Genomic DNA, 13421 nt, shown 5'->3' with positions numbered 1-13421 from the left:
TATTTTAGCTCGTAGCCACCTTGCTATCAGCATGGCCTCTTCACCTGTCCCTCCTGCACTTTCCTGCTCATTGTGTCAGATGTTTAGTTACTCCTCAGCCTCTAGCAATTATGTTGCTTGGAATAAATGTAACCTATTTTTAACTCTGGAGGCCATGATCAATGAATTGGAGACTCGGCTTCGCACCCTTGAAAACCACATAGCTAGCCAGTCCCCTGTAGCAGACTATCCCAAGCAGCCAGGGAAACAGGCTGGCTGGGTGACGGTAAAGAGGAAGCATAGTCTTAAACAGGTCAAAAGCAACTCGAGGAACTCCAGGAAGTATCTGGTTAAACACCATGTTCCAGAAATGTTAAGGCCAAGTACAAAAACCTCAGTTTTATCTGAATTTAGAAAAAGGAACTTAGAATTTTGGTCATCCAAGTCTTTATGTCTTTAACACATTCTTGCAGTTTAACTAACTGATACATGTCATCTGGCTTCATGGTTTTAAGATTAGAGCATTAACTAATGGTAAAACATCTTTGAGAAGTCCTTTAGAAATGGGGTGTAGCAGACAAGTTGATGATTTGTAGGAAGTGATTACGAAAGTTAACTGTTGCAACTAAGAACCAAATGTCTCATAACAATGGGCCAGACACCATATAATCCAGAAGCACAACCCAAAATATACTCCAAGTGATGCGATTAGTGCATTTTCCAAGTCCACAAAACACATGTAGAATGGTGGGGCAAACTCGCACAAACCCTCAAATATCCTTGAAAGCATAAAGAGCTCATCCAGCAACTAGAACAAAAACTGTATTGTTCCTCCTGCATCTGAGGTTTGACTAATGAACGCTAATGAATGCAAATTATTAGACATATTTAAATAAAATACCAGATATATTATTGATAGATGCTGAAAAAGCTTTCGACTCTGTGAGATGGGAGTTTTTATTGCAAGCAATGCTTAGATTTGGGTTTAATGGGTCCATCATTACAATATTGAGGGCTTTGTATAATAGCCCAACTGCAAAAATAAAGATTAACGATGAACTTTCAGATGCTTTTAAGCTTGAAAGGTAAAATAAAAGGGATTAATATTGCTGGAAGTGAGCAGAAATTGGCCTTGTTCGCAGATGATGTCTTGGTTTACTTATCAAAACCTACTGAATCACATATGGAGCTCATGTCAGTGGTAAAGGAGTATGGGCTATACTCGCAATATAAATTGAATATACAAAAAACACAAATTCTTAGTAGCTTTTATAGCCCCCCCCCAAAAAAAATAAAAATAAAAATAAATAAAAAGTAATAAATCTGCTCAGCAAATACAAACTAAGCTGTGACAAAAGAACTATCAAATATCTGGGCATAAACTTATCAATGGATATAACCAGTTTGGAAGAAATCAACTACCCCCTACTTAAAAAAGATATCATGCTAGATATTAGCAGATGGTCATTAACCCCTTATCTAAGCATCTCTTCTAGAGTGGATATCATAAAAATGAATATGCTCCCAAAGATACTGTACTTATTCCAGTCTGTTTCTATAGAAAACCCTGATAGATACTTTGTAGAATGGGATATGATCCTCTCAAGATTTATATGGGTGGGGAAAAAGCCAAGAGTTAAGTTCAAAACACTTCAGCTTCCCAAGGATAAAGGAGGATTAGGCCTCCCTTGCCTACAGGACTACTACAGTGCAACACAAATAAGAAATCTGTTGGGCTGGTGTAAACCTGGATACTGTTCAAGATGGAAAGAAGTGGAATTGTCCTTGGGAGGTAATTTCCCTATCGGGGCACTGATAGGAGATCCGTCAGAGTTACGACTCCTGGGAGACCTGGGCAACCCTTGGATAGTAAGTTCAATAAAGATATGGGAAAGAGTACTTAAAAAGTATCAATTAAACCAGAGGGCCGGATTCCTTAAGTGGTTTGCATATGACCCAGAATTTTTGCCTAGTAAGATCGACTCGACATTCAAAACATGGGCAAATAAAGGTCTCACCACATACAGTACCTTGTTGAAAAATGGAAAAGTGATGAGTTTCCAGGACCTTAAGAAAAAATTTGGGTTAGAAAATCAAGATTTTTTTAGATACTTGCAACTGAGGCTCTTCCTGAATATGAATATATGAATGACTAACCTCGTATTGTGGATGGATTATCTCAGTTGTTCTCCTGGCTGAAGTTTGGTCCTTTTACAGCATCCTGCCATGCGATTACATTTGTTCCTGACCACCGAGAACACTCACGTTAACTTTTATCGAGTGGAAAAAAAGTTAGCTTGTTTATATTATGCTAACATAGCTGTGTCGCTAGCGGTCACGTAGCACATCATTGTATACCAGCTAGCCCAACTTCAGTAACCCTACAAACATCACTGCTGTTTAGTTTTCAGTCTTCATTTATGCTGGAAGTGATAGCAGAGCTGTACGTTTTAATTTGTTTCCAAAACCCCGCAGTCAGGACATGCTATATTGTATTTAGATAGAAGCTAGCGAGCTAACTCCCTGCTAACTTCTAACTCCGTTAAATGTCATAAATTCCGTTTTCATGGATGCCTGGATGTTAAACTCAATTGTTACACCTGGTAGAGCAGAACGCTGATCATTTTATTAAAGATGAAAGACTTTAGACAGTTTTTCAACTCTCAGTAATGTCATAGTGATCGTTTGATATATGGACCTGCAGCGGAGTTTAGACCCAGACACGGCTAGTGATGTCAGACTGAACAATTGGATACAATATGCATGTCCTTCATTCATCACTTTGTGGAACTTCAACGCACTTCTGCTCTCCCCCATATCACCTGCAAAGCCAGGCTTCTACCTTTCTACTTATAAAACCCGGAGAGCAGCCAAATGGCTGGTAGGCTTTTAGCTAAGCTTTAGCTTCAGCCAAGTGGAAGCTAAATTGGCTAGAATTCCCAGGTAACAACCTAATATACATATGAATGACTAGCCAATAGAGCAAAATGTTCTGAAACTGCTTCACTTCAGCTTCGATTGGAGCCTATGGTGCTGGGGGCGGAGTCTGTGAATTTACTCTATTGGTGTCATAGCCCCTGTAGGAGTTCAGAGTTAAGAGGTCAAGAGTTAATGTTTCCATTGTAACACCTCCAGATTTGACATAGAAACACTCATTTTTAACACTCGATTTTAACTACTATCATTTTACACCTCAGAGTTACATTAAAAGAATGTGACTCTGCTTAGAGTAAAATTAACTCTACTTTTGCAAGAAGACTATTAACACCAAAACATTTAACACTTTTGAATTTGCTGTGTATATTGAAAGCTCATGTTTAGTGTTTATATAGCATTTATTTGTGTGAAGTAAATCAGACTCAGACTGTCAAGATATATACTCTAAAACACTTCTTCAGTAAAGACTCAGAGAAGAGAAACACACAGAACTTCTTGCTAGCAAGGGCAGGCTCCAAACTGAGACTCGCACTGAGAAACTGCCCCTGTCTTTATTTATACTTCAGTGAGCGTTTGTTCCTTACAGGCTGAGTTCCTTCCTTAGAGTGTGGCCCCATAAACGACTTCCCTTAACCTGCTGGTCTGGAAAATCCAACAGTTCATCTATATGTAAAGAAGCACTTAAACTAAAACTGACATAGCTACGTTAATCCTACCGTAAAACAATAAGACAAGGTACGACCTCTCTCATGCTCCCAGGATGTGGGGGTGAACACCCTAGAATGTTACAGACCTCCTAGGATGAGACATTCTTTCAATATGCCACCAACTATATACTTCTACACACAAATGATTACATGCAGCATTCTACCATATGCAAACTTATATCATTAAAAGATTATACTGACTACTAAGTACAATTTTCCTATTAACACAGACACATTCTGGAGGAAAGCAGAGACACATCGTGTCTTCTTTACTCTGCTCTTCACCGGCTTTTACAGGTAACATATTTGTCATCGTGGTCTTCATCCTTGGGACCCGTAACAGTGGCAGGCGGACTCATTTGAAGAATATTGGTTGAAATGGTTGAAATATATCCAAAACGGAAGGCCCGATTTTGTATAATGTCATTGTATTTCTTTGTTTGTTTGTTTGTTTTTGTGTTATGTTTGGTTTTGTTTTGGTCCTTTTGTTTCTTTTGTTGTTGTTGTTGTTGTTGTTTTGCTTTGCTTTTCCCCCCACGGTGATTAAGTTGAATTTGTTGTACATGTTGTATAAATAAGAAAACTAATAAAACATAAAAAAAAGAAAAAAAAAGAAATAGAGTATCACATATTAGCTTCTCTACATTGACTTCCTGTTAAATCCAAATCAAATTTAAATCCATCCATCCATCCATTCACATCCGCTTATCCTTTTCAGGGTCACGGGGGTGCTTGAGCCTATCCCAGCTGTCATAGGGCAAGAGGCGGGGTACACCCTGGACAGGTCGCCAGGGTTAAATCCATCTCATTAAATACAAGATGTTGAATAATCAGGTTTTACTTATCTTAGAGACCTCATAGTACCATAACACCCATATAAACAGCTTTGCACTTGGACTACAGGCTTATTTGCAGTTTCTAAGTTATTTAAAAGTAGAATCGGAGACAGAACCTTCAGCTTTCAGGGCCCTTTTCTGTGGAAACAGCTTTCAGTTTGGATTCAGAAGACAGACAACCCCTCTACCTTTCAGATAATCTTTTAAAATTTCCTGTTTGATAAAGCTTATAGTTAGGGCTAAATGGGATGACCCCACCTCATAATACCATATCACCAGAATAGAGTACTCCGATCTTGGCCTGCTGGCTTACTTGGTAGGTTATTGGTCTGCTTGGGGAGGTCCAATCATTTGTGCTTGATTAAATGCATTTATATGTCAGCTACACCTCAAAGTAGCATCAACATGAATTTCAGTGACACGTATTTCCGAGGAGAACACTGCATGAACGTGTGTTTAAAATTGTGAAAAATAGGTGGATAAGACAATCATAACACCAAGCTCACGCAGTTGACATTAAAGTGACATCTGCAATTTTAAACTTGCTTTGTAGTAAAATAGAATAATTAACAGCAGCTGTGTCAAACTACTACCTCAGAACAATCTGGTTTAATTAAGAAATGTAAACTTATATTTATTTATTCACTTAAATGAAGTATTTGCACATTAAACAACAATTGGCAAACAATGGATAATGGAAATCCTTTATTTAAATAACATCAGAAAATGAAAATCTTTGTTATGTGCACTGAATACGTACAATTTGCTGCTGCTGTAGGAAGAGCAATAATTAACAAAGCTTTGATACATTATGATTGGTTTTTGTTCATTAAACATTTTTTCGTGTTCTTCTCAGGCTTAAACAATATGATAAAGCACTTGGGAGCAAATATACACAGCATTAGTCCAAAGCTGGAGGCCAGAATGGCAAAAATTTCCACAACCACAGTGAATTTCCCAGGAGAGCTGACATATGCTGGGATAAAGGTGATCCACACTGCACAAAATATCAGCATGCTGAAGGTGATAAGCTTGGCTTCATTGAAATTATCAGGTAATTTGCGGGCTAAGACAGCTAAAACAAAGCAAAAGGAAGCAAGCAGGCCTATATAACCGAGCACAACCCAGAAGCCAACAGCAGAGCCTAATGCACATTCCAATATGATTATCTCCTTGTATGTGGTTAGATTTTTTATTGGGACTGGAGGGCTCACTACCAACCAAATTGTACATATTAAAACTTGAATAAAGGTGAAAGACATAACAGTCATTCTTTGCTGTAGAGGACCAAACCATTTCATCACATTACTACCTGGAAGTGTTGCTTTAAAAGCTATTAAAACCACTATAGTTTTCCCAAGTACACAGGAGATACAGAGTACAAAGGTGATCCCAAATGCAGTGTGGCGCAGCATGCAGGACCACTCAGATGGTGCCCCAATGAAAGTTAATGAACATAAAAAACACAGAGTGAGAGAGATGAGCAGCAGGAAGCTCAGCTCAGAATTGTTGGCTCGGACAATTGGAGATGTCCTGTGATAAAAGAATATAGCCGCAGTTATAATGGCAAGAAAGGCACCTAGAATTGAGAATGTAGCCAGGGTGATTCCAAGGATGTCTTGAAATGAAAGAAACTCTACAGGTTTAGGGATACAAGTGTCTCTCTTTGCATTAGGCCAGAACTCTTTGTGGCAGGGTAAACAATCAGTTGAATCTAAATGAAAAAAAAAAAAAGGAGAGGCTGCTAGGAATTTATTCATTGTAAATTGTATTTTTCAGTATAAAACGATTTTAAATACATGGACACACATTAGATTTTACCTGTAATATTACTGATCTCTCCTTCAGGACATGCTATGCAGTCATAACAGCAGATGGGTTTTCCTTTCTGCATTACTTTCCGAGTTCCTAGAGGACAACTGCCACTGCACACTGACACTGGCACCTGTGAACGACATAAACGAACCATAATAGATTTAAATGTTTGCTATATAAGTGTAAGGATTCCATGCTCCAAAATTTAAATATTTAGATTCTTGTCCATAGACTTACGTTTGTGCTATTTTCCATCCAGGTTACATTTCTGTTAATTCTAAACTCCTTGCCCACTGGTAGTGACGCATCATACAGTCCTACAGTTACTATCTCAGTGATGCCACTCTCGTGTTTTTGCCAGTTTACCAGGTCATAAATAGCCACAGGATCCCCATTAGCATTAAAAGACACATCATAACCATTTTGGGAAAAATTTACTTTCTGCAATTCAGTTAAAACCTGAAAGGATGAGTTAAGACAGAAAGGGAGGGAAAAGAAAGAAAAATGTTTAAAAGTTAAATAATTAATAACAATACTGCAATTTATCCTTTGTTTAATCTTACCTGTTTGGGCTCTAACTTGGTTAGTTTGTCACACTGAGCTGTGACATTTTTTCCATGACACACTGCATTATGAATGGCATGTGCTATTGCATACACAGCCTTGTACACCATGTTAGTAATTCTGAGCTGAGATGTGTCAGTATATTGGCTTTTGAGGTTTTGTATGTCTTCAGTTCCATCGCACACTTTCTCGTCTACAGTAGCAGTACCTACAGAAAAACGAACAAACATAAACATATGTTTTCACCATTGAAGTTTGATCTAGATTTCCTACATTTTGTTTGACAAATCTGAAAAATTCTAAATGTAATAGATTTAAATACATAAAATCTATACCATCCAAACAAAGCCACTCAAATTAAACCTTCGAAGTAATTAAATCAAAGACATTCAACCTTTGTTAATCTCATATTCATCATCAGAATTGTTAGAGTATGAGGATGTCTTGGTTTATGAAGCAGCATTAGCCTTTGTAACACCAAAGGGTTTTCTGTAAGCAAGAAAACTTTCTTACTTTTTTTCAGTCTACAGTTGAATGCATCCTCCCAAAACTCAGTGAGCACCGATGAAGCAGTGATTTCAGAGAAAGAGAGATTCAGCAGGAAGTCTCTGAGACCTGGGATTGCAGACTTCGGAATACCAAATCCAATGGCCCCAGCACAGAAACTGTACCTCGTTAATTCTGTGTTGGTTACCCATGACTCACTGCCTATCCACTGGCGAGTTGGGAAAGGCTCACGTGAAAGCTCCTCCAACAGGATCTTCATGTCTCCAAAAGATGCAAATGCCACAACAACTACAGCTTTAGACCTTGAGATACAAAATAATGCATTAAAAACATTTTTTACTGCATTATAACATGACATAAAAATTTACTTAAAAAAGGACGCTAATTTCCACACATACAGTAATTCACATGTTATGATATAGAAACCTGCGGATAACATCTGCTACTTTTTGGATCCTGCTCTGTGGGTTTGTCCGATAGAAAGATAAAGAGTACTCCACACAGATCCCCTCTTTCTGAGCTGCTTCTAGAAAAGAAGCCATGCCATTATTTCCATAATCCGAATCCGACCGAACAGCACCTATCCAAGTCCAGCCAAAGTGTTTTATCAACTTGGCTAGAGCAGCTGCTTGAAACTGGTCACTGGGAATTGTTCTGAAGAAATTTGGGTACTGCTGCTTGTTAGACAAACATGCACATGTGGAAAAATAGCTCACCTAAGAAATACAAAAAAAATATATACACATACATAAATAAAATAAAATATTGTACCTCTGAAAGAGCTATAGAATCAAAAATCATGAACATGCATATCTTAAATGTAAAAAATATGCTAAAAATTCAAATTATTTACAAGAGGAATGTTAAATGGACTGATGAGACGTGAGATACTGATGGAAGGTGAAGATCCAGAGTCCCCGACAACAGCCATCACCATACCAGACTGAGAACAATTGTTACCAGTTGAAAATGTAGGGTCCAGGCTATTCAAAAACTGAAATGCCACATGCACTGCAACAGGTACTAATGCACATGAATCATAGATCTGGTATCCAAGCTTGATTCCAGGTAGTAGTTCTGTACTGTTATTGATCTCTTCTATGGCAAAGACCATCGCACGTGAAAAGCGCAGTTCACGGGTATCAATGCTGCAGACAATTATGTCACTGTTAGAATTATTATACAAAGAATAAGATTAATTTCAAGATTGATCAAGTGAAAGGACAAAAGGCTAATACAATAACGATATGCACATATCTTCATTTTATTCATATGCACACATACATATCTATCTATCTATCTATCTATCTATCTATCTATCTATCTATCTATCTATATAGACAGAGAGAGAAACTTTTTGTTTTTGTTTTCATCTTTGCTCACCCACATACTGCTTTTACTGACCTCCCTTTGCATTTCACAGCCTCAGGCATGCTGGTGTAGTTATTGTAAACTGTGTGCATGTAGGCATGAAGGGAGAACGATCCGCCAATGATAAAATCACCATCCATTGAGAATGCAGGTAGACGAGTGCTACCCTGCAGCTTACATGTCACAGATGAAGCCTCAGTACGAGGACGAGCTCCAGTAAGCCTAGTCCTTTGATTCAGACAATCTAGACACACAGCCCAGTCAGCAGCTGATTTTAACTGAAAAAAATACACTGCCAATATCAGACCAATTATAAGACCTGCTACCTTCATCCCTGCCTGATGTCAGGTGTTTACATATGAGTGGTTTTTACACTCATTTATATAGGCATTTATATAAGTTGTTTTTTTTTGTTTTTTTCAAAAGGACATACCCTTATGTAATAGCCTTCAAATAAGTCTTTAATATAATTTCTACTGCTTATGTCCTAGGACATAAGCAGACATAAGGTATACCTTATGTCCCCAGATTTTTTTCTTTATTTAAAAGTAACTATGTTAAATAGTATGTATGGTATTTTGTATGGTACTGTATTTTTAATAACCAAAAGGCTGTTTGGTTATTACTTTTTGCATTTTGTAAAATGGAAAGTAAAGTCTAACAACACAAACTTAATGATATAGAAACACAAGTCTTAGTTTTGTCTACTAATTTTCATGGTCATTAAAGGAAAGAAAAACCCAAAACAACCTGTAAGCAACCTGTAATATGAAAACAAAACAATTTACATCATCCTGCATAATATCCTCAATGAATTCATTCACCTTACAATTTAGAGTGGCAGTACAGTTTTTGCTTGATGGGTACATCTGCATTACTGAGCAAAAGTGTTTAAATGTGATTTCTGATTTTCTGATATTCCTCGAGGTTATGTCAATCAAGATCATCAAGAAAATCCGGAGCCTTTAGGAAACATCCAAGGGGTCTAGCAACCAAGGAGTTAATAAACTCTGGGGTCCAGGGTATAATTGGCCATTTTCAACTACTTTTGATTTTACCTCTAAATTACACCTTTAAAAACTGTTGATTTGCCTTGTTTGGTATCATGCTTTTCAGCACAACCTCACATGTCTGAATTTACAGTTATGTTTTCATTTTGACATATTGTATTAACACAATTGATCTAAAATCAGACAAAAAAAAAAAAAACCTAAGTAGAAAGAGTTATATTTTCTACTGTAACAACCACAAACATGTTTAATTAATCATATTTCATAACTTTAAATGCAAATATAAATTGTCAAGTTTAAAATCATATGCACAAGTTTTGCAAACAACAAAGTTATTTGCAGCCATTTACCTTTTACCCCTTTTTTAAAATAACCATTTCAAACTATTTACATAACAATCAGGTATTCCGCATTCAATATGATGCAACACAAATTATCTGTGCCACTCCAAATATTTCTGTCCACTATAAAGGAGAACATCACAGCCTGATACCTGCAGGGCAGAAAGCGGTAGGTGTATCACTCCTGTTCTCTACCTGGAGACAGCAGTCACCTCATTTTTTCTGACACACAACACAAAACTATCCACAACATTACACACTAACTACACGAGACAACACATTAACTACACACTCCAAACATGCTAAACCTCACAAATCTGGCAGGGTCTTTTTTGTTTTTGGTCATAAGCAGAGAGTGCTTGCTAGCGCTGTCCTTAGACAGTAAACGTGACGAAACTATTGACGAAAAAACGCGTATATATTGTTTATCATGACTCTGGTTTTATGTGGCCTATCAACACAATTTAAAAACTGGTATATATCACATTGCTGCTTTGTCATCTTGAAGTGGTCATGTGATTGGCTTACCACGACTACTTTATTCTTCCTCAGTCAAACAGCAGCACTCATGCGATTGTTTTGCACCCTTAGCTCCAGGTGTTGTGCCAAAAAGTGGTCATCCGGCAGAAAGTGATTGCCGTACGCGGGAGCTGGTTAAAGCTGTAGCGCCCAGATTACTTACGTAGTCAGCTACTTCCATGCAACTGATATAAGATGCAGTAAGCTGAACACAGCTTCAACCGTCTGTTTGTTGAAAAATAGTAACACGACCGCACTGTATTTTCTTGTTAGTAGTGGTAACAGTGTTGTAACAATAGAAATAGAAATTAGTTAGATTACTAGTTACTGAAAAAAGTAACGCCGTTAGCAACGCCGTTAGTAACGCCGTTAGTAACGCCATTACGTATAACGCCGTCATTCCCATCACTGGTCGTCCTCCTTGTCTGCATATTCTGCTTTCTCAACAGAATGCATGTTAGTGGGATTCAGAAAGTTCTTTGAAGTATTCCTTTCGCCACCTGTCTATAACCTCAGTTGAATGTCAGCAACACCCCACATCGACTGTACATGTTCAGAGTGGAGCACCGGTTTCCCTGCTTGAGCCACCTGATGATTTTGGTTTGCCAGAATTATTCAAGGCAGTCTGAAAGTCTTGTTCTATACCCTCACTGAACCCATCCAACACCCGAGTTGTTCCTTCAACGACTGCCCGAGCCACACTCCACAGCTACCCCTAAACTCCCACAGGCTAACCAAGCCCAATAGGACTCCTTGCGCTTGATGGCTCCTTGATGACGTCCTCTCTGGTAACCACCATCTAACTCAGGGATTAGGGGTTAGCACCACAACAGGCACCAAGCACCTTGCAGCTCTTTGGAGCTGCCTCAGCAATGGAGGTGCAGAACATGGACCATTTGGGTCCCTAGCGTCCCTTGGACCTGCCAGGCTGTCCCAGTGCACCCAGATTATTTCTTTAGGTGCACCAGGCTTGTAGTGCATGCTCCCCCATCACCTGATCCAACTCAGACCAGAGTCCAGCCATTCTTTAGGAGACTGATTCAGTGTTCCCAGTAGCCAGCTTCGATAGCAAGAAATGGGACAGCCAGGGCCTCTTCCCTGACTGCCGCTGGACACAGCCCCTACACCGCCTTCTGCTGTTTATGGCCCTACAGTAGAGTGAGTTATGCCGTTTCTTTGGGCTGCAGGACCACCTCTGTGACTTGCCAACTTATGATGCTGGATATTACGGTACACATGGTCTAGTGTACCATAACCGTAGTACCGTAGTGTTCCCTATTTCCCCCTTGAAGGACATTTAACAAGTTGGTGGAATTGGGGAGTACAGATTTCAAACATGTCTTATTAAAGTCCCCAGGAACAATATGGACATGTGCACTCTCTACTGTTTACTGATAATAAGTTAGATGTGGTTGAGTGCTGCGCTAACGTTAGCATTGAGGAGGAATGTAAACAATGGTAATTATGGCTATCATTAGTTTGTGGGGTAGAGAAAAGGGTCTGCGCTAAATGGACATCGCCTCCAAGTCCAGTGAACAGGGACCGTCTTTTATTCTACTGTTATGGCACCAGTCCTGAAGCACACAAGCATAGAGCCCACCAACCCTTCCCTTACTGGAGTCTTGGTTGTGGTCCTGGTGGTGTAATGTCTGGCCAAGTACTGTACCTCTACTGAGGCATTAGGAATGTTTGGATGGAGCCAAGATTCTGTCACAATCAGTAGACAACACTCCTGGACAAAGCAGTTGTAGTAAATCTCTGACTGTAGCTCTTCCGTTTTGTTTGCTGGGATCTGGCATTGCTGAGGAAGATGATTGGAAGTGGGCTGTTTGTGTTGCTGTTTTGCAGCTGGAGATAATAGCCAGCTCTGCATGCCAGCTTTTGTTTATTCTCCCTGCACCATCTGTGTTGTTTGTTTTTCCCCAAAATAACCCATGGTGCACTCACAATCTTGGGTGGGATACTGTCAGTCCTATCCAAATTAAAATCCCAGTTCAGGCTGAAGCTGATATCTATTAGTTCTTGTAATTATTAGTTCCTGTAACTAACAGACATCACCTGAAAGTTATCAGTGCATTGCAGGAAAACATAACAAAATGGCATATATAACACAAAAAGGCTTATAGAGCAATTCAGTACATAGAGGATGCCATCATTATCACCCTTCACAGAGGGCTGAGTCATCTGGAGAACATGAACAGCTAGGTGAGGATGCTCTTTGTGAACTACAGCTCAGTGTTAAACACCATAATCCCATCCTTATCAACAAACTGGACCATCTTCACATCCCCCCTGCCACCCGCTCCTCGATCAAAGATTTCTTCACCAATGGGACAGATCAGTCAGACTCATCCCCTACCTCTCCACCAAACTCTCACTCAGCAGTGGATCCCTGCAGGCCTGCATTCTTAGCCCAGTACTGTACACCCAGTATATTGCTGTACACCAGGGGTAGGCAACCTTTCTGATGACGAGTGCCATCTAAAATTTCCTCAGAAGTCAATGTGCCATATGATTGCATTAGCAATAAATTTAATAATGTTCTATATTAACAGTTACACACTATATAGAACCACTTTATAGAATTATATTTGTTCTCAGATGTTGGCAGCTATCAGCGGATAGTTATCAGCTATTTTGAAACCAAAAAAAGACACTTTTTATCCATAACAAGAACTCCATAACAGCAAATGAACTGTACAACAGAAAATGCAAATGCTATTTATGGTCTCCTCACAACAACGATAAGAAAAATAAACTGGACCAATATAGCATGTTTGTTAATACAGAGATACACATGTTAATGTGTAATGTCACATTAACTGGCATTAACTC

General features: G+C 38.9%; 1 protein-coding gene across 1 annotated transcript in view; it reads right to left on the bottom strand.

Annotated features, from left to right (window-relative positions):
- Positions 1 to 5268: 5268 nt before the first annotated feature.
- Positions 5269 to 13421, bottom strand: part of LOC102208323 (extracellular calcium-sensing receptor-like) — a 36804-nt gene continuing 28651 nt past the window's right edge. Inside the window, exon 9 of the mRNA XM_013916055.1 lies at positions 5269 to 6173. Within this exon, the coding sequence (XP_013771509.1) occupies positions 5269 to 6173 (905 nt within the window). The remainder of the gene's footprint in view (positions 6174 to 13421) is intronic.

The sequence above is a fragment of the Pundamilia nyererei genome, unplaced genomic scaffold (assembly GCF_000239375.1).
Source record: "Pundamilia nyererei isolate P.nyererei 1_Seehausen unplaced genomic scaffold, PunNye1.0 scaffold00443, whole genome shotgun sequence".
Lineage (NCBI taxonomy): Eukaryota > Metazoa > Chordata > Actinopteri > Cichliformes > Cichlidae > Pundamilia > Pundamilia nyererei.
This window is presented reverse-complemented; position numbering and strand designations above follow the sequence as displayed.